We start from the raw sequence: 24,790 nt of genomic DNA on the forward strand, positions 1-24,790 counted from the left end.
GAGTACAAAAGTGTGGAAATTATGATGAACTGGTTCAGCCCCAACTGGAGTAGCTGGGGTTTGGACAGAGCAGATAGAGGAAAACTGTTCCCATTGGCAGAAGGGTCGAGAACCAGAGGACACAGATTTAAGGTGATTGGCAAAAGAACCGAAAGCGACGTAAGAAAAAACCTTTTTACGCAGCGAGAGGGTAAGACCTGGAATGCACTGCCTGAATGGGTGGTGGAGGCAGATTCAATCACGGCTTTCAAAAGTGAGTTGGATAAGTATCTGAAGGAAAGAAATTTGCAGGGCTACGGGGAAAGGGCGGGGGAGTGGGACTAGCTGAAGTGCTCTTGCAGAGAGCCGGCACGGGCTCGACGGGCCGAATGGCCTCCTTCCGTGCTGTAACCATTCTATGATTCTATGCACACTGCAGCCACGGTGCGCCGGTGGTGGAGGGAGTGAATGTTTAAGGTGGTGGATGGGGTGATGATCAAGCGGGCTGCTTTGTCCTGGACGGTGTCAAGCTTCTTGAGTGTTGTTTTTTGGTGAGGCCTATTGCAGGTGCACTGTAGACAGAACTTTACTCTGCATCTAACCCAGACTATGCCGGACACCAGGTGCTGCAAACTGGAATATGCACCATTTCCCAGCACTAACATCCCTCATCGTAATGAGCATTAAAAAAGTTTAACCCCCTCCCTACCCACCCTCCCCACCGCTGCCCCCCCTTTCCTCCCCTGACAAATCCCACAATGCTGGATATCTAAAACAGAAATAGGACATTCTGGAAAGGGGCTGGATTTTCATTCAGGGGACATGATTGAGGCGGGACTACAACTTTCGGGGTTGTAGTCCCGCCTCCATCGAGATGCGGCCAATCCACGCGATTTTAACTTGATTGACCTTGTTGAGCCCGCCCAGCAGGCCAATTAAGGGCCACCTGGCAACAGGTGACATCACAGTCAAGAGGTTTTGACAGATGAAATATTAGCGTTTCATAGCTGTTTGAAGCTGTCAAACACTGACAGTCTTACTTCTAACCTGAGTCCTTCTCCACAGACTCAGTTAGAAATCTCTCCGGAACAGAAAGCTGAAGGCTGTCACTTTTGACAGTTCGCGGCCATTCTGCTTTCTGTGTCGGTGAGATGATGGACTCTGGAGACCTAAAGGAAGGAAGGCTGTAAAGGTAAGAAAAGGTAATTTAAACTTCTTTAAACACTTTGGACACACCAAACACACTTACCTTTGCACTCATGCACACATCACTCACCTGAACACCAACATCTCGACCCCTCCAAGTCCTTCAACCCGACGGCCCGCCTCGCTAACTTGGTGTGGTTTGGAGCCGTCGGGAATCCCACACTTCAACCTTAAAAATAGGGATTAGGCTAAAAACTGCCTGTTAACTGCCTGCTAACAGGCAGTTAATTGGCACGAATCCCCTTCCTGCTTCGGGGAGGCGGGTCCCAGTGCGGGTCGGGTACCCACCTCCTTTGAAACTGGCATGGAGGCGGGTTTGGGTGCGGGATGGTGTCGTGCTCTGCGATTTTGGGATTTTCAACCCCCTCACGCCTCCAATCCCGCCTCCATGGCCCAATGAAAATCCTGCCCACAGAGTAGGTCAATCAGCAACACGTCAAGAACATTTCCTCATCTTTCACTTTCAGATGTTGGCTAGCCTGCAGTGCATTTCCAGAATATTCTGCTTTTATTTATTGATTGGACTATTCCGTGCGAACCAGCGTCCCTCACTGGTGATCCAGCTGTTCGAACAGAACGTACCTCCACCTGGAATCCAGAAGTTTAAACTCCTCTGTGAGTGTGAAAGGCCTTCCTCACTGTGTATTTAAAAAAAAAACTCATTACGGATCAACGTTGCAATATTCAAAAAGTTAGAGCATTTTCAATGAATAATAATTAAAACTCAAGTATGAGCATAACATTTTTATAAACATTTTTCAGCCTCTGTCCTCCTCGGTGGACCATGAGGTTCTGTGGTGGAACAGAGCGTGGAATAGAACCATGCAGCGCCAAAGGAGGCCATTCGGCGCAATATATCTGCACTGACTCTTTGTTGGAGCAATCCAAAACTAATCTCAATGGGGGTGATTTTCATTCAGAAGTCGGGAAGGAGGCGGGACTACAACTTTTGGAGTTGTAGTCCCGCCTCCATCGAGATGCGGCCAATCCACGCGATTTTGACTTGATTGACCTTGTTGAACCCGCCCAGCGGGCTCAGCAGGCCAATTAAGGGCCACCCGGCAACAGGTGACGTCACAGACTGAAATTTCATCTGTCAAGACGTGTTGACAGATGAAATATCAGCATTTCACAGCTGTTTGAAGCTGTCAAACACTGACAGTCTTACTTCTAACCTGAGTCCTACGCAGACCCAGTTAGAAATCTCGCCGGCACTGAAAGCTGCAGGCTGTCACTTTTGACAGCTCGCAGCCATTCTGCTTTCAGTGCCGGCTGAATGATGGACTCCCGAAGCCTAGAGGAAGGAAGGCTGTAAAGGTAAGTACAGGTAATTTAAACTTCTTTACACACTTTAGACACACCAAACACACTTACCTTTGCACTCATGCACCCATCACTCACCTGAACACCGACATCTCGACCCCTCCAAGTCCTTCAACCCGACGGCCCGACTCCTCTAACTTGGCGTGGTTTGGAGCCGTCGGGAATCCCACACGACAACCTTCAAAATAGGGATTAGGCTAAAAACTACCTGTTAACTACCTGTTAACAAGCAGTTAATTGGCACTAATCCCTTCCCGCCTCGGGTCAGCGGGTCCCAGTGCGGGGCGGGTACCCGCCTCCTTTGAAACTTACATGGAGGCAGGTTTTGGGCGGGATGGTGTCGGGACTCCCGAATTCGGGAATTTAAACCCCCACACACCTCCAATCCCGACTCCATGGCCCAATGAAAATCGACCCCAATGCCTCTCTCACCCCATATTTTTCTCTGCTTCAAATATTTATCTAATTTTCCCTTTGCCACGTTAAACTATATCCACCCACCCCCTGTTTGCCCATTCCACTAACCTGTTTTCTGTCTTCCAGTCCTTACTGTTTGCCAAACCTCCTACTTTTGTGTTATTAGCAAATTTTGAGATTGTGTTCCCTATACCCAAGGACAAATCATCTATATATACTGAAAACAGAAGTGGGCCCAGCACGGACTGCTGGGGTACGCCTCTTCCAACCCTTCTCCAATCTGAGCAGCCCCCCAGTCACCCTAACAGCTTCCTGTCCGTCAACCAGCGGATCTGGGGATACAGATACATAAATCACTAAAAGTAGCAACTCAGATTAATAAGGCCGTTAAAAATAGCAAACCAAGCTCTACGATTTAATTTCTAGAGCGGAAGAATTGAAAAGCAGAGAAATTATGTTAAACTTGTATCGCACTTTGGTTAGACCTCACTTGGAGTACTGTGCACAGCTCTGGTCTCCATATTATAAAAAGGCATTGGAGAAGGTGCAAAAAAGATTTAATAGAATGAGACCAGAACCGAGAGGTTGTACCTATCAGGAAAGGATGAACCGGCTGGGGCTCTTTTCTCTAGAAAAGAGAAGACTGAGGGGTGACCTAATAGAAATCTTTATGATTATGAAGGAGTTCGATAGGGTAGACGTAGAGAAGATGTTTCCACTTGCGGAGGAGACCAGAACTAGGGGCCATCAATATAAGATAGTCACTAATAAATCCAATAGCGAATTCAGGATAAACTTCATTACCCAGAGAGTGGTGAGAATGGAAGTCATTACCACAGGGAGTGGTTGAGGCGAATAGCATTGATGAATTTGAGGGGAAGCGAGATAACCACTGTTTTTTGTTCGTTTATGGGATGTGGGCGTTGCTGGGAAGCCCAGCATTTATTGCCCATCCCTAATTGCCCCTTGAGAAGGTGGTGGTGAGCCGCCTTCTTGAACTGCTGCAGTCCGTGTGGTGAAGGTACTCCCATAGTGCTGTTAGGGAGGGAGTTCCAGGATTTTGACCCAGCGACGATGAAGGATCGGCGATATACTTCTAAGTCAGGATGGTGTGTGACTTGGAGGGGAACTTGGAGGTGGTGGTGTTCTCATGTGCCTGCTGCCCTTGTCCTTCTAGGTGGTGCTGCCGAAGAAGCCTTGGTGAGTTGCTGCAGTGCATCTTGTAGATGGTACACACTGTAGCCATGGTATGCCGGTGGTGGAGGGAGTGAATGTTTAAGGTGGTGGATGGGGTGCCAATCAAGTGGGCTGTTTTGTCCTGAATGGTGTCGAGCTTCTTGAGTGTTGGAGCTGCACTCATCCAGGCAAGTGGAGAGTATTCCATCACACTCCTTACTTGTGCCTTGTAGATGGTGGAAAGGCTTTGGGGAGTCAGGAGGTGAGACACTCACCACAGATTACCTAGCCCTTGTTGCCACAGTATTTATGTGGCTGGTCCAGTTAAGTTTCTGGTCACTGGTGACCCCCGAGGATGTTGATAGTGGGATATTCGGCGATGGTAATGCCGTTGAATGTCAAGGGGAGGTGGTTAGACTCTCGCTTGTTGGAGATAGTCATTGCCTGGCACTTCTGTGGCGCGAATGTTACCTGCCACTTATCAGCCCAAGCCTGAACGTCGTCCAGGTCTTGTTGCATGCGGGCATGGACTGCTTCATTATCTGAGGAGTTGTGAATGGTGCTGAACACTGTGCAATCATCAGCAAACATCCCCATTTCTGACCTTATGTTGGAGGAAAGGTCATTGATGAAACATAGAAACATAGAAGATAGGAGCAGGAGTAGGCCATTCGGCCCCTCGAGTCTGCTCCACCATTTAATGAGATCATGACTGATCATCCAAATTCAGTACCCTGTTCCTGCTTTCTCCCCATATCCCTTGATCCCTTTAGCCTTAAGAAATCTATCTAACTCCTTGAATATATTTAATGAATTGGCCTCAACTGCCTTCTGTGATAGAGAATTCCACAGGTTCACCTCTCTCTGGGCGAAGAATTTCCTCCTCATCTCTGTCCTAAATGGCTTACCCCTTATCTTTAGACTGTGATCCTTGGTTCTGGACTCCCCCGCCATCGGGAACACCCTTCCTGCATCTAGTCTGTCTAGTCCTGTTAGAATTTTATAAGTTTCAATGAGATCCCCTCTCATTCTTCTAAACTCCAGCGAATATAAGCCCAATCGACCCAATCTCTCCTCATACGTCATTCCAGCCATCCCAGGTATCAGTCTGGTGAATCTTCGCTGCACTCCCTCCATGGCAAGAACATCCTTCCTCAGATAAGGTGACCAAAACTGCACACAATACTCAAGGTGTGGTCTCACCAAGGCCCTGTACAACTGCAGCAAGACATCCTTGCTCCTGTACTCGAATCCTCTCGCTATGAAGGCCAACATACCATTTGCCTTCTTAACCACCTGCTGCACCTGCATGCTTATCGTCAGCGATTGGTGCACAAGGACACCCAGGTCTTGTTGCACTTCCCCTTCTCCCAATCTATTGCTGTTCAGATAATAATCTGCCTTCCTGTTTTTGTCACCAAAGTGGATAACCTCGCATTTATCCACATTATACTGCACTTACCATGCCTCTGCCCAATCACCCAACCTGTCCAGATCATACTGGAGTTTCTTGGCATCCTCCTCACAGCACACACGCCCACCCAGCTTTGTGTCATCTGCAAACTTGGAGATATTACATCTAGTTCCCTCGTCTAGATCATTAATATATATTGTGAATAGCTGGGGTCCAAGGACCGATCCCTGCAGCTGAAGATGGTTGGGCCTAGGACACTGCCCTGAGGAACTCCTGCAGTGATTTCCTGGGGCTGTGATGATTGATCTTCAACCACCGCAACCATCTTCCTTTATGCTAAGTATGACACCAGCCAGTGGAGCGTTTTCCCCCCGATCCCCATTGACTTCAGTTTTACTAGGGCTCCTTGATGCCAAACTCGGTCAAATGCTGCCTTGATGTCAAGAACAGTCACTCTCACCTCACCTCTGAAATTCAGCTCCTTTGTCCATGTTTGGACCAAGGCTGTAATGAGGTCGGGAGCCAAGTGGTCTTGGCGGAACCCAAACTGGGCATCAGCGAGCAGGTTATTGGTGAGCAAGTGCCGCTTTGTAAGTGATAGCTGTTAGATTCAAAGATGAAGTTTTAATTCTTAGAACAGAGACCGACAATGTGCAGCCAGGAACAGATGGCAGAAATGCCAGCGAGGTTGAATAACAAGCACCAAAAGACAAATAGAAGTGATAAGGGAATCGTAAAATGCAAAACAACACAGGGTGGTGGGATAATAGACAAAATGGTGCTGAAAAGTCATAAAATATCCTTAAAGAAACAACAAAACATTCCTCAGAAAAATAAGAGGGAGGCCTCTTCAGCCATGCAGAAAGAGATGGCGAGGGCTGCCTTTCCGCTTCACAATTGGACAAAAGGATGGGGAATAAATGATTGACACCAGGTAATCACCAGCCCTCCGAAATAACTATAAATATAGGCCAGGCAACATCCATGGAGAGAGAAATAGAGCCAACGTTTCGGGTCGAAACCCTTCGTCAGGACTGAGAAAACACAGGAAATGAAACGGATTAAAAGGCCAGTTTGGGGGCTGGGAAATGGGGATGAGAGAACAAAAGAGAAGTGAAGAGACATTTGTAGTGTATGTACCTTGAAGAAGGAACTATATTCTGCAGCCCCTGTATACTGCAGTACCAGTAGTGACCACCCCTGTATATAAGCCTGTGTAGTAACTTTGTATAGTAGTTCCAGTTTTGTCTCCATTCAGTAAACACCTGTTATAACCAACTTCTGCAGTCCGTGTCTCAATTACACACGGACATTACAACATTAAATTTCCAAGTCAGGATGATGTGAACCAGGTGGTAGTGGTGTTCCCATGCGCCTGCTGCCCTTGGAGGTGGTGGAAGGCGCGGTCGCAAAAGTTGATTGAGGGATAAATATTGACCAGGACACTGGGGAGAACTCCCTTGCTCTTCTTCGAAATATTGCCGCAGGATCTTTTACGTCCATTTGAGAGAGCAGACAGGGCCTCAGTTTAACATCTCATCCGAAAGACGGCACCTCCAACAGCGCAGCACTCCCTCAGTGCTGGCACTGGGAGTATCAACCTGGATTTTGTGCTCAAGTCTCTGGCGTGGGATTTGAATCCACAACTTTCTGACTCAGGAGCGAGAGTGCTACCCACTGAGCCACAGCTGACACTCTTGCTATAGGGCACTGATTTTATAAAGTATTAAGTGGGTGGGGGGCGTGGGCTGGAGGGAGCATTAGGAATCTTTCCTCATAAGTGCCTTCTAATTCTGGAGACTGAGCATTGTCTTTTGATTAAGGATCTAGCGCACCATCATTGTACGAATGGAGGAACTCGAATTCAACCGCCGTTGGAAATGAAAATTGGGCAGGGTGTAAATCTGCTACCGGCCATTTTCCACCTGGCATTAGAAGTGGTGTAGTGGTTATGTGACTAGATTAATAAGCCAGAGGCTTAGTCAAATGCTCTGAGAATATGGGTTCAAACCCCACCACGGCAGCTGGTGGAATTTAAATTCAATTCAATTTAATTCTGGAATTAAATGCTAGTCTTAGTAATGACTACCATTGCCGATTGTTGCAAAAACCCATCTGGTTCATTAATGTCCTTTAGGGAAGGAAATCTGCCGTCCTTACCTGGTCTGGCCTATATGTGACTCCAGACCCACAGCAATGTGGCTGACTCTTAATGGCCTAGCAAGCCACTCAGTTGTAAACAACCGCTACGAAAAACAATAAGAATCAAACCAGACAGACCACTCGGCAACGACAACGGCAAACCCAGCCCTGTCGACCCTGCAAAGTCCTCCTTACCAACATCTGGGGGCTTGTGCCAAAATTGGGAGAGCTGTCCCACAGACTAGTCAAGCAACAGCCTGACATAGTCATAATTACCGAATCATACCTTGCAACCAATGTCCCAGACATCACCATCCCTGGGTATGTCCTGTCCCACCGGCAGGACAGAGCCACCAGAGGTGGTGGCACTGTGGTATACAGTCGGGAGGGAGTAGCCCTGGGAGTCCTCAACATTGACTCAGGACCCCATGAGGTCTCATGGCATCAAGTCAAACATGGGCAAGGAAACCTCCTGCTAATTACCACCTACCGCCCTCCCTCAGCTGATGAATCAGTACTCCTTCATGTTGAACACCAATTGGAAGAAGCACTGAGAGTAGCAAGGGCACAAAATGTCCTCTGGGTGGGGGACTTCAATGTCCATCACCAAGAGTGGCTCGGTAGCACCACAACTGACCGAGCTGGCCGAGTCCTAAAGGACATAGCTGCCAGACTGGGTCTGCGACAGGTGGTGAGGGAAAAACCTACTTGATCTTGTCCTCACCAATCTACCTGTTGCAGATGCATCTGTCCATGACAGCATTGGCGGAAGTGACCTCCGCACAGTCCTTGTGGAGACGAAGTCCCGTCTTCATGTTGAGGATACCCTCCACCGTGTTGTGTGGCACTACCACCGTGCTAAATGGGACATATTTCGAACAGATCTGGCAACTCAAAACTGGGCATCCATGAGGCGCTGTGGGCCATCAGCAGCAGCAGAATTGTATTCAACCACAATCTGTAACCTCATGGCCCGGCATATCCCTCACTCTACCATTGCCATCAAGCCGGGAGATCAATCTTGGTTTAACGAAGAGTGCAGGAGAGCATGCCGGGAACAGCACCAGGCATACCGAAAAATGAGGTGTCAACCTGGTGAGGCTACAACACAGGACTACTTGCATGCCAAACAACAGAAGCAACATGCGATAGACAGAGCTAAGCGATCTCACAACCATCGGATCAAATCAAAGCTCTGCAGTCCTGCCACATCCAGTCGTGAGTGGTGGTGGACGGGTAACAGGAGGAGGAGGCTCCAAAAATATCCCCATCCTCAATGATGGTGGAGCCCAGCACGTGAGTGCAAAAGACAAGGCTGAAGCATTTGCAACTATCTTCAGCCAGAAGTGCCGAGTGGATGATCCATCTCAGCCTTCTCCTGAGGTCCCCAGCATCAGAGATGCCAGCCTTCAGCCCATTCAATTCACTCCACGTGATGTCAAGAAACGGCTGAAGACACTGGATACTGCAAAGGCTATGGGCCCTGACAACATTCCGGCAATAGTACTGAAGACTTGTGCTCCAGAACTAGCTGCGCCCCTAGCCAAGCTGTTCCAGTACAGCTACAACACAGGCGTCTACCCGGCAATGTGGAAAATTGCCCAAGTATGTCCTGTCTATAAAAAGCAGGACAAATCTGACCTGGCCAATTACCATCCCATCAGTCTACTCTCAATCATCAGCAAAGTGATGGAAGGTGTCGTCGACAGTGCTATCAAGTGGCACTTACTCAGCAATAACCTGCTAACTGACGCCCAGTTTGGGTTCTGCCAGGGCCACTCAGCTCCTGACCTTGGTCCAAACATGGACAAAAGAGCTGAACTCAAGAGGTGAGGTGAGAGTGACTGCCCTTGACATCAAGGCAGCATTTGATCGAGTGTGGCAACAAGGAGCCCTAGCAAAACTGAAGTCAATGGGAATCAAGGGGAAAACTCTCCATTGGTTGGAATCATACCTAGCACAAAGGAAGTTGGCTGTGGTTGTTGGAGGTCATTCATCTCAATCACATGACATCACTGCAGGAGTTCCTCAGGGCAGTGTCCTAGGCCCAACCATCTTCAGCTGTTTCATCAATGACCTTCCCTCCGTCATAAGGTCAGAAGTGGGGATGTTCGCTGATGATTGCACACTGTTCAGCACCATTCGAGACTCGTCAGATACTGACGCAGTCCGTGTCCATATGCAGCAAGACCTGGACAACATTCAGACTTGGGCTGACAAGTGGCAAGTAACATTCGCACCACACAAGTGCCAGGCAATGACCATCTCCAACAAGTGAGACTCTAACCATCTCCCCTTGACATTCAATGGCATTACCATCGCTGAATCCCCCACTATCAACATCCTGGGGGTTACCATTGATCAGAAACTGAACTGGACCAGCCATGTAAATACTGTGACTACAAGAGCAGGCCAGAGGCTGGGAATTCTGCGGCGAGTGTCTCACCTCCTGACTCCCCAAAGCTGTTGTGTCGGTACCTTTCTACCTAGACACAATTTAGGACTCAGAACTCAGAGATTCAAACATGAAGTGCTTTATTGGAAGGAAAGGAAGTTCTGGCAAGTTCCGAACAAAGAGAGCTAAACTTAACCGAGAGAATACCCAACCATTTATCTCCTGTGACAGCGCCACCACAGGTGGGAGGAGAACACACAATAGAACACACAATACATAACATTTCCTCCCCTCTTAAATGGAAGGTCCACATTATTCCTCAATAGGTAAGTTACTTTCAATACACTCAACTAACCTAGGGTAGAGGTAGACTGCCTCAAACCCTGACTTTACCCTGGGGTTTATTCTGCCCCAGTCTTGTGGGTAAGTCACTAAGCCTACAGATCCAAGCGTCTTGGAGGCCGCCGCTCTCTGACAGGATACCGGCGGTCATCACTGGCTTCCACAGCAGTAGGCATTGACACAGGCCTGGATGGAGAAGGTGCCTGTGTCAGTTGAAAGTCAGGAGTTTGCACAGGTGGAACAGTCTCTTTGACTTCCTGTGTTGGAGAAGAGCACTGTGGCAAAGGATGCTGGTTTGCGGTATAATTCGGAAACAGTTCAGGCCAACCAGCCGTTGGAGCCTCTGTGGCTGTCTCTGCTCCTAGCAACAGTTGATCTGTGTGTCTTCTCCAGACGATGTCCTCAGCAGTCTCAACCGTGTAAGACACAGGGCCCGTCTGCGCGATCACCGTAGCAGGAACCCATTTCGGTCCAGTGTTGTAGTTTCGAGCTAGGACGTGCTCTCCCGGATGAAACCGTCTCTCCTTGGCTCTTTTCTCTCTCTTTTCAACTTGAGCTTGTTGTTGACGATGGACAACCTGCTCTGCCCTTGGAGGTTTGAGTAAGTCAAAACGTGTCCGCAACTGCCTCTTCATCATGAGCGAAGCGGGGGAAGTTTTGGTTGTGGCATGCGGCTCGTTCCTGTAGGACAACAGGAAGCTGTTCAGACGTTGGTGGATTGAGCCCTGACCTTGTGATACCTTCAAGGCGTGCTTCAAAGTTTGCACAAACCTTTCTGCCTGGCCGTTAGTAGAGGGATGATAGGGCGCAGACCTGATGTGTTGGACACCATTCACATGCAGGAAGGTTGCAAACTCCTGTGATACAAATTGTGGACCATTGCCACTTACGAGTTGTTCCGGTGAGCCATAACGGCTGAACATCTCACCAAGTTTCTCAACTGTTTTCTCTGCCGTGGTAGACCTCATCACAGCAACCTCCGGCCACTTGCTGCGAGCGTCCACAACCACCATAAACATCTTCCCTTCGAAAGGACCGGCGAAGTCCACATGTACTCGCTGCCACACTTCTGCAGGCCAATCCCAGGGGTGCAGGGTTGCCAGCTGTGGAACATTCCGGACCCTTTGACATGGGGAACATGTTTTGGCTTTCTCCTCAATATTCCCATCGAGACCTGGCCACCAGAAGTAGCTTCTTGCCATTTCCTTCATCCGAACCATCCCACTGTGGCCTGTATGAAGTTGTTGCAGTATAGGTTCCCTCAGAGGTGGCGGAATGATGACACGGCGTCCCCAAAGAAGACAACCTGCCTGAACGGAGAGCTCATTTCTTTTTGAAACGTAAGGTTTCAAACTAGGAGAATCTCCTATCGCTCTCCCTCGAATGACATCGTCCATTACCTCAGACAGGACTGGATCGTTGCGGGTGTACCTTCGCACCTGAACTGCAGTGACAGGTGCTCCCTCCACTTGTCTAAAGTAGAAGATGTCTATCTGACGAGGCTCTGGGGGAGTAACAGGCAAGGGTAGCCTTGAGAGACCGTCTGCGTTGCCGTGCAAGTCTCATTTGCGATATTTGATGTCGTATGTGTGTCCTGACAACAGTAAAGCCCACCTTTGCATCCTGCTTGCAGCGAGAGACGGAATTCCGGTGTGGGGCCCGAAGATTGAAGTCAATGAATGGTGGTCTGTCAGGAGTGTGAACCTTCTCCCAAACAGGTACTGATGAAATTTTCGAATTCCAAAAACGATTCCCAAGGCCTCGCGCTCGATCTGCGCATAGTTACTCTCGGCCTTGTTCAAGGTGCGTGATGCGAAGGCGATAGGTTTCTCTTCACCCAAAGGCATGATGTGGGATATGACTGCTCCCACACCATATGGTGATGCATCACATGCTAGCTGCACGGGTAGCTTTGGGTCGAAGTGTGTCAGGACCTCCGAATTCAGCAATGCTTTCTTTGCTTGGGTGAAAGCTTCGTTGCACAGTTCAGTCCATTTCTATGTTTTGCCTTGACATAGCAACTGATGTAACGGCTTCAGCAATGTTGCTAAGTCTGGAATAAACTTCCCATAGTAGTTAAGTAGCCCCAGAAATGAACGTAACTGGCTCACATTCTGGGGTGCTGGGGCCTCCACGATCGCCTTGACCTTTGGCGGCGCCTTATGCAGGCCAGTAGCGTCAATCACATGCCCCAGGTACTCAACTGAAGACTGAAAGAATTCACATTTGTCTTTACGAACTCTGAGTCCGTACTCTTTCAGTCGTTGTAGTGTCGCATCCAAGTTCAGAAGATGATCCTCCTCATTTGTCCCAGTGACAAGGATGTCATCCAGGTAGCACTGGACTCCTGGCAGTCCACTCAAAATCTGATCCATTGCCCTTTGGAATAGAGCAGGGGCCGACGTAATTCCAAACGGAAGGCGGCAGTACCTGTATAGCCCCTTGTGTGTCACAATTGTCAGCAGCTCCTTTGATTTGTCATCGACATGCATTTGTAGATAAGCCTGGCATAAGTCTATTTTGCTGAACTTTTGCCCTCCGGCCAGGCCCGTAAAAAGATCATCAATGAGGGGAAGAGGGTACTGTTCCACAGACAGCACCGGGTTAATAGTCACTTTAAAATCCCCGCAGATTCGAACAGATCCATCTTTTTTCAGGACAGGAACAATGGGTGTGGCCCATTTGCTCACGCTCACAGGCTCCAGGACTCCATTCTCGACTAAGGCCTCCAAGTTAGCCTCAACTTTTGGCCTAATTGCATAGGGTACAGGTCGGGCTTTGTGAAACTCCGGCTTGCTGTCAGGTTTAATGTCCAGTCTCACGCTGATCTTTTTCATGCTCCCAAGTTCCCTATTGAAGAGTTCTGCATGTTTGTTTAACACTGCAGTCAGACCTGACTCCCCTTTTGACATCATGCGGACTGCAGGCCAGTCCAGCGTGATTTTCTCTAGCCACGCACGTCCCAGTAGCGATGGGTAATTTCCCTTTACCACATATAGTGGCAGTTTTGCAGTCTGTCCGTTCAATTTAACTGTCACCTCAATGACGCCTCTCATGGCCACAGGTTCACCGGTGTACGTCTTTAGCACAATGTTTGTTGGCTGAAGGGTAAGATGCTTTAGCATTTTGTTGTAGACAGTGTCTGAAACAAGGGACACAGCCGCGCCTGTGTCCACCTCCATCCGCACTGATTGTCCCTCCACCAGTGGTGACACCCAGTAGCCATTTGAACCACCTGCAACCGTCAGTATGTGCACCTCTTCCTCCTCAGAGGTGTCGCTCCCCTCTGTTTTGCTTGTTCCATCATACTGCACTGAATGAACACTCTTTTTCCTCTCTTGTCCAAATACAGACATTTTGCTTCCATGCTTCCCAGCTCTGTCTGTTCTTTTTTTTACCTCTACAGGCACGTTCAATGTGACCCTTTTTGCCACAATTTCGGCATTCCAGCTCCGTACACCAGCAGTCATTAGCGTGATGGCCCGTTTTCCCATAACGGTAACATGTGCCGTTCCGCGCACCTTTAGGCTCAGATGACACCTTGTGAACTCTCCCTGTTGAACTCAACTGGTGAGCCTCCTTTTCCGCCATCTCCATGGAGACACTAACGTCAATGGCCTTTTCAAGAGTAAGGTTGTCCTCAGTAAGAAGGCGCTTCAGTGTGGCTGCATTTTGCAGACCACACACAAGTCTGTCTCTAATGGTGTCATTCAGCACCTCCTTGAACTGGCAGTGTTCCGACAACCTTTTTAAAGCAGCAATAAACATCGTCACTGATTCCCCCTCCTCTTGATTCCGTTTGTGAAATCTAAATCTCTCAGCAATAACCAGAGGCTTTGGTGAAAAATGTGCTCCAAGAATTTCCACTAGTTGCTTATATGTTTTAGTTCCTGGCTTATCTGGCTGCACGAGGCTGCGAAGTAAATTGAAGGTCTTCGGCCCAATTACACTCAAAAAGGTAGGCACGACCTTTTCATTTGCCACCGCATTCGCCAATACAAAATAGTCAAAACGTTCCGTAAATGCGCTCCATTGCTCCACATTTTCATCAAAATCACCGATGTTTCCTAATATAGTAGCCATCTCACGTTTCAAATTAAATTTTCTGTTTACTCACTGCACCCGTAACGTACGCAGATTCATCCGCTCCTCGTTGCCACTTGTTGTGTCGGTACCTTTCTACCTAGACACAATTTAGGACTCAGAACTCAGAGATTCAAACATGAAGTGCTTTATTGGAAGGAAAGGAAGTTCTGGCAAGTTCCGAACAAAGAGAGCTAAACTTAACCGAGAGAATACCCAACCATTTATCTCCTGTGACAGCGCCACCACAGGTGGGAGGAGAACACACAATAGAACACACAATACATAACAAAAGCCTTTCCACCATCTACAAAGCACAAGCCAGGAGTGTGATGGAATACTCTCCACTTGCCTGGATGAGTGCAGCTCCAACAACACTCAAGAAGCTCAACACCATTCAGGGTAAAGCAGCCCGCTTGATTGGCACTCCATCCACCACCTTCAACATTCACTCCCTCCACCACCGGCGCACTGTGGCTGCAGTGTGTACCATCTGCAAGATGCACTGCAGCAACTCGCCAAAGCTCCTTCAACAGCACCTTCCAAACCCGCGACCTCTACCACTTAGAAGGACAAGGGCAGCAGGTGCATGGGAACATCACCACCTACAAGTTCCCCTCCAAGCCACACACCATCCTGACTTGGACCTGTATCGCCGTTCCTTCACTGTCACTGGGCCAAAATCCTGGAACTCCCTTCCTAACAGTATTGTGGGTGTACCTACACCATATGGACTGCAGCGGTTCAAGAAGGCGGCTCACCACCATCTTCTCGAGGGCAATTAGGGATGGGCACTAAATGCAGGCCTAGCCAGCGACGCCCACATCCCATCAATGAATTAAAAAAAAAAAAAAAAAATAATCAAATTGCAGTTTGTGGGAACTCGCTGCGTTTGTGGGGGGCAATGAGGTGGGAACTGGCATTGTTTAGGATGCCGCACCTCAGCATCAGAGGGAGGAAGTGGAAGAGCCCGTCCCTCCCCTCCAATCGTTGGAATTTCTCACCGGGGACAGAAAAAGTGCAGAAAACAGGCAACCCCACCCCTTACTTTAAAGACAGGGGGCCCCTGTATTAGGGAGGGGAAAGTCATAAGAACACAAGAATTGGGAGCAGGAGTCGGCCATATGGCCCTTCGAGCCTGCTCCGCCATTCAATAAGATCATGGCTGATCTTCAACCTGAACTCTGCTTTCTCGCCAAATACTGGCCAAATGTGAGGTCCTCCACTTTGGACCTAAAAAGGATAGAGCAAGGTACATTCTAAATGGTGAAAAGCTCAAAACAGTGGAGGTCCAAAGAGACTTGGGGGGTCCAGGTACAGAAAATAATTAAAAAGGCTAATGGAATGCTGGCCTTTATATCTCGAGGACTGGAGTACAAGGGGGTAGAAGTTATGCTGCAGCTGTACAAAGCCCTGGTTAGACCACACCTGGAGCACTGGGAGCAGTTCTGGGCACCACACCTTAGGAAGGATATATTAGCCTTGGACGGAGTGCAGCGTAGGTTTACCAGAATGATACATAGGGTTAAGTTACGAGGAGAGATTACACAAATTAGGGTGGTGTTCCCTAGAATTTAGAAGGTTAATGGTGATCTGATCGAAGTTTTCAAAATATTAAGGGGAACAGATAGAGTAGATAGAGAGAACCTATTTCCGCTGGTTGGAGATTCTAGGCCTAGGGGGCAGAGTCTAAAAATGAGAGCCAGACCTTTCAGGAGTGAAATTAGGAAACACTTCTACACACAAAGGGTGGTAGAAGTTTGGAACTCTCTTCTGCAAATGGCAACTGATGCTAGATCAATTGTTAATTTTAAATCGGAGATTGATAGCTTTTTGTTAACCAAAGGTATTAAGGGATATGGGGCAAAGGCGGGTAGATGGAGTTAGGTCGCAGATCAGCCACGATCTCACTGAATGGCAGAACAAGCTCGAGGGGCTCAGTGGACTACTCCTGTTCCTATGTTCGCCCGATCCCCAGGCAGGATTCCTGCTCCTGATCGCTTTCCAACTACCCTTACTGGAAGTTTGCATCAGGAAAGGTTGGGATCAGACTTGGCTGTGGTGCACCCGCACCCCACCCATCCCCCGCAGCCTCCCCGCATATTTGAATAGCCTGCTGATCCTCACTGGCAAGGCTACACATGAAGATTGGACACTTGGGTGAGATACCAGAAGGCCATGGGTGCCTGGAACTGTATCCATCAAGGAGTCAATCAACGCCTTCAGGAGAGGAAAGGAAGAGAGGGAGTTAGCATACAAAGAAAAGAAAAAGCTGTACTGCTTTGCAGCTTATGTTCTCGCTCAGTTGTGAGTGTTGATTCAAACACCACCTTCAGTGTGCCAGTGCAGCCTGCGGTCGAGGAAGAGAGTGTTTGAAGACCAGGACCTCAAACCCAGCACCAAGCTCATGGTCTACAGAGCAGTAGTGATACCCGCCCCACTGTATGCCTCAGAGACATGGGCCATGTACAGCAGGCACCTCAAAGCACTGGAGAGGTACCACCAACGCTGCCTCCGCAAGATCCTGCAAATCCATTGGCAGGATAGGCGCACCAACGTCAGTGTTCTCGCTCAAGCCAACATCCCCAGCATCAAAGTTTTGACCACGCTCGATCAGCTCCAATGGATGGGTCACATCGTCCGCATGCCCGATACAAGACTCCATACGAGACCCACAAAGCAAGCGCTCTACTCGGAGCTCCGACATGGCAAGAGAGTCCCAGGTGGGCAGAGGAAACGCTCCAAGGACACCCTCAAAGCCTCCTTGAAAAAGTGTAACATCCCCATCGACACCTGGGAATCCCTGGCCCAAGACCGCACAAAGTGGAGAAAAAGCATCCAGGAAGGCGCTGAACACCTCAAGTCTCTTTGCCGGGAGCAAGCGGAAGCCAAGCACAAACAGCGGAAGGCAAGCGCAAACAGCGGAAGGAGCGCACGTCAACCCAAGCACCCCACCCACCCGCCCCTTCAACCACCATCTGCCCCACCTGTGACAGAGTCTGTAGGTCCCGCATTGGCCTCATCAGTCACCTGAGAACTCATTTTTAGTGTGGAAGCAAGTCATCCTCAGTTCCGAGGGACTGCCTAAGAGAGAGAGATACCTTTGCCAGACAATGAGACAGGGAATGAAGATGCAAATGAAATTGAACTTACCTTTTCCTTGATGCTATGGCCTGCAAAAACTGCACCTCAACTATCAGTAGCAGCAGGAAATTTAAGTGTGCCATTTTCAATATTTCCAATCTGATTCAGCCATGAAGTTTCATGCCTGGCTGCTGCTCCTGTTCCACCCCGGGGAATAAGTGCGCGCGCTGAGGTTGCTGAATATATAACAGCAATAGATCAAGTGATAATAAAAAGGGAAAGCCTCTCAGTCACCAATCAGTTTGTGAGCAGCGTATCGAACCGTTGACCCGCTGATTGGCAATGAATCATTTGCAACTGTTTCAGAAAGAGTTTCACACTTTGCCCTGTGTACTTTTTCATAATCACACCAGTTCCTGTTACATTCCTGACGGCACCATTTTAGTGCTATCATTAATTTATAGAAACATAGAAGATAGGAGCAGGAGCAGGCCATTCAGCCCCTCGAGCCTGCTCCGCCATTCAATGAGATCATGGCTGATCATCCAAATTCAGTACCCTGTCCCTGCCTTCTCCCCATATCCCTTGATCCCTTTAGCCTTAAGAAATATATCTAACTCCTTCTTGAATATATTTAATGAATTGGCCTCCACTGCCTTCTGTGGTAGAGAATTCCATAGGTTCACCACTCTCTCTGGGTGAAGAAATTCCTCCTCATCTCTGTCTTAAATGGCTTACCCCTTATCCTTAGACTGTGGCCCCTGGTTCTGGACTCCCCGGCCATCGGGAACATCCTTCCTGCATCTAGTCTGTCTAGTCCTGTTAGAATTTTATAAGTTTCAATGAGATCCCCTCTCATTCTTCTAAACTCCAGCGAGTATAAGCCCAATCGACCCAATCTCTCCTCATACGTCATTCCTGCGCCTCTCACGACCTCAGGATGTCCCAAAGCGCTTTACAGCCAATGAAGTACTTTTTGAAGTGTAGTCACTGTTGTAATGTAGGAAACGCGGCAGCCAATTTGTGCACAGCAAGCTCCCACAAAGAGCAATGTGATAAATGACCAGATAATCTGTCCATTTTAGTGATGACGTTAGAAACATAGAAAAATAAGAGCAGGATTTGACCCTTCGAGCCTGCTCCACCATTCAATATGATCATGGCTGATCCTCTGTCTCAGTACCATATTCCCGCTCTCTCCCCATACCCCTTGATGCCTTTTGTGTCTAGAAATCTATCTATCTCCTTCTTAAATATATTCAGTGACTTGGCCTCCACAGCCTTCTGGGGTATAGAATTCCACAGGTTCACCACCCTCTGAGTGAAGAAATTTCTCCTCATCTCAGTCCTAAATGTCCTACCCCATATCCTGAGACTGTGACCCCTGGTTCTAGACCCCCCAGCCAGGGGAAACATCCTCCCTGCATCCAGTCTGTCTAGCACTGTCATAATAATTTTATATGTTTCAATGAGATCCCCTCTCATTCTTCTAAACTCTAGTGAATACAGGCCTAGTCGACCCAATCTCTCCTCATACGACAGTCCTGCCATCCCAGGAATCAGTCTGGTGAACCTTCGCTGCACTCCCTCTATGGCAAGTCTATCCTTTCTTAGGTAAGGAGACCAAAACTGCACACACTACTCCAGGTGTGGTCTCACCAAGGCCCTGTACAACTGTAGTAAGACATCCTTGCTCCTGTACTCAAATCCTCTTGCAATGAAGGCCAACATACCATTTGCCTTCCTAACTGTTTGCTGCACCGGCATGTTTGCTTTCAGTGTCTGGTGTACAAGGACACCCAGGTCCCTTTGTACATCAACATTTCCCAATCTAGCAACATTTAAATCATACTCTGCCTTTCTGTTTTTTCTACCGAAGTGGATAACTTCACATTTATCCACGTTATATTGCATCTGCCATGTATTTGCCCACCCACTCAACTTGTCTAAATCGCCTTGAAGCCTCTTTGCATCCTCCTCACAGCTCACAATCCCACCTAGTCACAACTCACAATCCCACCTAATTTTCTCTCATATAGTTCAATGTCTCTTCCTGCATCGTTACCTCTGGTGTCCCCCCAAGGATCTATCCTTGGCCCCCTCCTATTTCTCATCTACATGCTGCCCCTTGGTGTCAGCTGTAGCTCAGTGAGTCGCACAATCGCCTCTGAGTCAGAAAGTTGTGGGTACAGGGACTTGAGCACATAAAGCTAGACTGACACTCCCAGTGCAGTTCTGAGGGAGTGCTGCACTGTCGCAGGTGCCATCTTTCGGATGAGACGTTAAACTGAGGCCCCGTCTGCTCTCTCGGGCGGATGTAAAAGATCCCATGGCCACTATTTTGAAGAAGAGCAGGGGGAGTTCTCCCCGGTGTCCTGGGCCAATATTTCTCCCTCAACCAACATAACAAAAACAGATGATCTGGTCATTATCACAATGCTGTTTGCGGGAGCTTGTTGTGCGCAAATTGGCTGCTGCGTTTCCCATATTACAACAGTGACTACACTTTAAAAAGTACTTCATTGGCTGTAAAGCGCTTTGAGACGTCCGGTGGTCATGAAAGGCACTATATAAATGCAAGTATTTCTTTCTTTTTTTTGGCAACATCATCCGAAAGCACAGCGTCAGTTTTCACATGTACGCTGTACACCCAGCTCTACCTCACCACCATTTCTCTCGACCCCTCCACGGTCTCTAAATTGTCAGACTGCTTGTCCGACATCCAGTGCTGGATGAGCTGAAATTTTCTCCAATTAAATATTGGGCAGACCAAAGCCATTGTATTCGGTCCCCGCCACCAACTCCATCCCCTAGCCACTGACTCCGTCCCTCTCCCTAACATCTGTCTGAGGCTGAACCGCACTGTTCGCAACCTTGGTGTCATATTTGACCCTGAAATGAGCTTCTGACCACATATCCGCAGCATAACAAAGACCGCCTACTTCCGCCTCCGTAACATCGCCCGTCTCCGCCTGTGCCTCAGCTCATCCGCTGCTGAAACCCTCATCCATGCCTTTGTTATCTTTAGACTTGACTATTCCAGAGGAACGGTAGCGTAGTGGTAATGTCGCTGGGCTAATAATTCAGAGGCCTGGACTAATGATCCAGAGACGCGAGTTCAAATCCCACACATGAACAGAAAGGTTGACATTGTGCAAGCATTCTCGCGTGTGGTAGGTAGCACAGTGGTCATGTTACTGGACTAGTCTGGACTAGTCTGGACTAATGATCTGGAGATAAGCTCAAATTCCACCATGGCAGCTGGGGAATTTAAATTCAGTTAATTAAATAAATCTGGAATAAAAAGCTAGCATCAGTAATGTTAACCATGAAACTATCGGATTGTGTATACCCATCTGGTTCAATAATGTCCTTTAGGGAAGGAAATCTGGCCTATATGTGACTCTGTACCCACTTATGTTGACTCTTAACTACCCTCTGAAATGGCCTAGCAAGTCACTCAGTTGTAACTATACTGCTACGAAACATAATAAGAATAAAACCGGACGGACCCCTCGGCAACGGCAACGGCAACGGCAACGGCACACCCAGTGCAGTCGACCCTGCAAAGTCCTCCTCACCAACATCTGGGGACTTGTGCCAAGATTGGGAGAGCTGTCCCACAGACTAGTCAAGCAACAGCCTGACATAGTCATACTCACAGAATCATACCTTTCAGCCAATGTCCCAAACTCCTCCAGCACCATCCCTGGGTATGTCCTGTCCCACCGGTATGCAGTCAGGAAGGAGTGGCCCTGGGAGTCCTCAACATTGATTCCAGACCTCATGAAGTCTCATGGCTTCAGATCAAGCATGGGCAAGGAAACTTCCTGCTGATTACCACCTACCGCCCTCCCTCAGCTGATGAATCAGTACTCCTCCATGTTGAACACCACTTGGAAGAAGTACTGAGGCCACAGAATGTACTCTGGGTGGGGGACTTCAATGTCCATCACCAAGAGTGGCTCGTCAGCACCACTGCTGGCCGAGTCCTGAAGGACATAACTGCCAGGCTGGGCCTGCGACAGGTGGTGAAAGAACCAACACGAGGGAAAAATCTACTTGTCCTCATCTGTCCATGACAGTATTGGTAGCAGTTTCCACCGCACAGTCATTGTGGAGACGAAGTCCCGTCTTCACACTGAGAACACCCTCCATTGTGTTGTGTGGCACTACCACCGTGCTAAATGGGATAGATTCAGAACAGATCTAGCAGCTCCAAACTGGGCATCCATGAGGCGCTGTGGGGCAGCAGCAGAATTGTATTCCACCACAATCTGTAACCTCATAGCCCGGCATATCCCTCACTCTACCATTACCATCAAGCCAGGGGACCAACCCTGGTTCAATAAGGAGTGTAGAAGAGCATGCCAGGAGCAGCACCAGGCGTACCTGAAAATGAGGTGCCAACCTGGGGAAGCTGCAACACAGGACTACATGCATGCTAAAAAACAGAAGCAGCATGCTATAGACAGAGCTAAGCGATCCCACAATCAAAGGATCAGATCTAAGCTCTGCAGTCTTGCTGCATCCAGTCATAAATGGTGGTGGACCATTAAACAACAATTGGGAGGAGGAGGCTCCATGAATATCCCCACCCGCAATGATGGTGAAGCCCAGCACGTGAGTGCAAAAGACAAGGCTGAACTTTCCTCTTATAATACTTCTGTGGAGCACCTTGGGACGTTTTACTATGTTAAAGGCGCTGTATAAATACAAGTTGTTGTTGTTGTTGCGCAGCAGTCTTTGAAGTAGAATGCCACTCAGATGATGGAGAATCTAAATGCTCATGAATAGTTTGTTCATGCAAGAAGCCTGACAAATGAGATGTGCGATCTTGAAGGTCATGCAGGGGTTGATAGATTGAACATCATTAGCATCACAGAGACCTGGTGGATTAATTCCAATCAATGGGATATATATCTGCAAACTTTGAAATGATGTCCTTTGTACCCAAGTCCTGGTCACTAATACATATATCAAAAAGGTCCACATACCGACCCCTGGGGGACATCACTGTATACTTTGCTACAGTCTCAGTCCTGATTATAATCGCTCCACCATTGGTGGCCGTGCCTTCAGCTGCCTGGGCCCTAAGCTCCGGAATTCCCTCCCTAAACCTCTCCGCCTCGCTACCTCTCTTTCCTCCTTTAAGACGCTCCTTCAAACCTACCTCTTTGACCAAGCTTTTGGTCACCTGCCCTAATTTATCCTTATGTGGATCGGTGTCCAATTTTTAGTCTTAAAATACTCCTGTGCAGCGCCTTGGGACGTTTTACTACGTTAAAGGCACTATATAAATGCAAGTTGTTGTTGTTGTTGTCTGAAAAACAACCGTTCACCACTTCTCTCTGCTTTCTGTCTCTTAACCAATTTCGTATCCACGCTAAAAGTAGCACCCCGAAAAAGTTAGTGCCCCTGCACGTGAAATTCACCGGTAGCGTCCGGCGGCGCAGCGCCGCAGGGCACTAACAGTTACCGCCTCCACTAACCTCCCGCTGAATTTCGCGGGAGGCACAAATCAATCGAATTTTTCCCCCCTTACATCCTGTCCTTCAATCTATGCAGTACATTCTTGGCATCTGTTTTACAAGGCAGAAGGGAGAAGAGGAAATTCTAACTTTGTTACAAAGGTTATTTAGTCACCAATAAATCGCCTTTGTTCTCAGCCTTTTTAAAGGATGCAGTCCTGTTATCTATAATTTGAATGTGTAATGAGCATCTGAATAATTTGAGAGGAAATGTTATTGCAGTTGTACTATAAAAAGTGTTTAAATAATATACTGTTAACATTATTTCAACACATTTAATGCATGTTTGTAAATACTACCATGACAACAAAGAAACAATTCACATTGATTATGGGTGACTCCCTTACCACCTCCCCCCTCCCCCCGCTGCCGTGTCAGCCATAGCTCAGTGGGTCGTTCAGCTCCACTTTCTCCACGATCCCCATATCCCTTGATTTCATTCGTGCCCCAGAATCTATCGAACTCTGTCTTAAATGTACTCAATGACTGAGCCTCCACAGCCCTCTGGGGTAGAGAATTCCAAAGATTCACCACCCTCTGAGCGAAGAAATTTCTCCTCATCTCAGTCCTAAATGGCCGACCCCTTATTCTGAGACTGTGACCCCTGGTTCTAGACTCTCCAGCCAGGGGAAACAACCTCTCAGCGTCTACCCTGTCAAGCCCACTAAGAATTTTATACGTTTCAATGAGACCACCTCTCATTCTACTAAACTCCAGAGAGTATCGGCCCATTCTACACAATAGGGCAGCCCTCTCATCCCAGGAATCAGTCTAGTGAACCTTCGTTGCACCGCCTCCAAGGCAAGTATATCCTACAAGTTTCCTACATTACAACAGTGACTACACTTCAAAAAGCAGTTCATTGTGAAGCGCTTTGGGGCATCCTGATGTCATGAAAGGCACTATAGAAAAGCATGTTCTTTCTTAATTGTGTAGAGAACAGGCAGGAGACTGATTCCCAGCGTTACAGGAGCGAGGATAGATTGGGGAAATCCTATAAAAGGATTGATATCCTTCCTTAGGCAAGGAGACCAAAACTGTACACAGTACTCCAGATGTGGTCTCACCAAAGCCCTATATATTAAGACTTTCTTACTCTTATACTCCAAACCCTTTGCAATAAAAGCCAACATACCATTTGCCTTCCTAATTGCTTGCTGTACCTGCATTTGTTTTCTCTTGTTTTCTCTTCTTCTTATCAGTGTTTAGTCTGATTCGAGACTCGTCAGATACTGACGCAGTCAGTGTCCATATGCAGCAAGACCTGGACAACATTCAGACTTGGGCTGATAAGTGGCAAGTAACATTCGCACCACACACGTGCCAGGCAATGACCATCTCCAACAAACGAGACTCTAACCATCTCCCCTTGACATTCAATGGCATTACCATCGCTGAATCCCCCACTATCAACATCCTGGGGGTTACCATTGATCAGAAACTGAACTGGACCAGCCATATAAATACTGTGGCTACAAGAGCAGGCCAGAGGCTGGGAATTCTGCGGCGAGTGTCTCACCTCCTGACTCCCCAAAGCCTTTCCACCATCTACAAGGCACAAGTCAGGAGTGTGATGGAATACTCTCCACTTGCCTGGATGAGTGCAGCTCCAACAACACTCAAGAAGCTCGACACCATTCAGGATAAAGCAGCCCGCTTGATTGGCACTCCATCCACCACCTTCAACATTCACTCCCT

At 48.2% G+C, this 24,790-nt stretch overlaps 2 protein-coding genes across 3 annotated transcripts in view; one reads left to right on the top strand and one right to left on the bottom strand.

Moving 5' to 3' along the window:
- LOC147115444 (IgGFc-binding protein-like) overlaps positions 1–17,761 on the bottom strand; it is a 169,140-nt gene extending 151,379 nt beyond the window's left edge. For both annotated transcript variants that reach the window (XM_085989698.1, XM_085989697.1), the window contains exons 1-2: positions 17,631–17,761; positions 1,768–1,823 (exon numbers count right to left, since the gene is read on the bottom strand). In XM_085989698.1, the coding sequence (XP_085845824.1) occupies positions 1,768–1,823; positions 17,631–17,704 (130 nt within the window). In that variant the 5' untranslated portion in view covers positions 17,705–17,761. The remainder of the gene's footprint in view (positions 1–1,767; positions 1,824–17,630) is intronic.
- Positions 1–24,790, top strand: part of dynlt2b (dynein light chain Tctex-type 2B) — a 73,203-nt gene that overhangs the window by 21,546 nt on the left and 26,867 nt on the right. The window lies entirely within an intron of this gene.

Source organism: Somniosus microcephalus, chromosome 6, assembly GCF_052327205.1.
Source record: "Somniosus microcephalus isolate GS21.2 chromosome 6, FLI_Smic_1.0, whole genome shotgun sequence".
In the NCBI taxonomy this organism is placed as follows: Eukaryota; Metazoa; Chordata; class Chondrichthyes; order Squaliformes; family Somniosidae; genus Somniosus; species Somniosus microcephalus.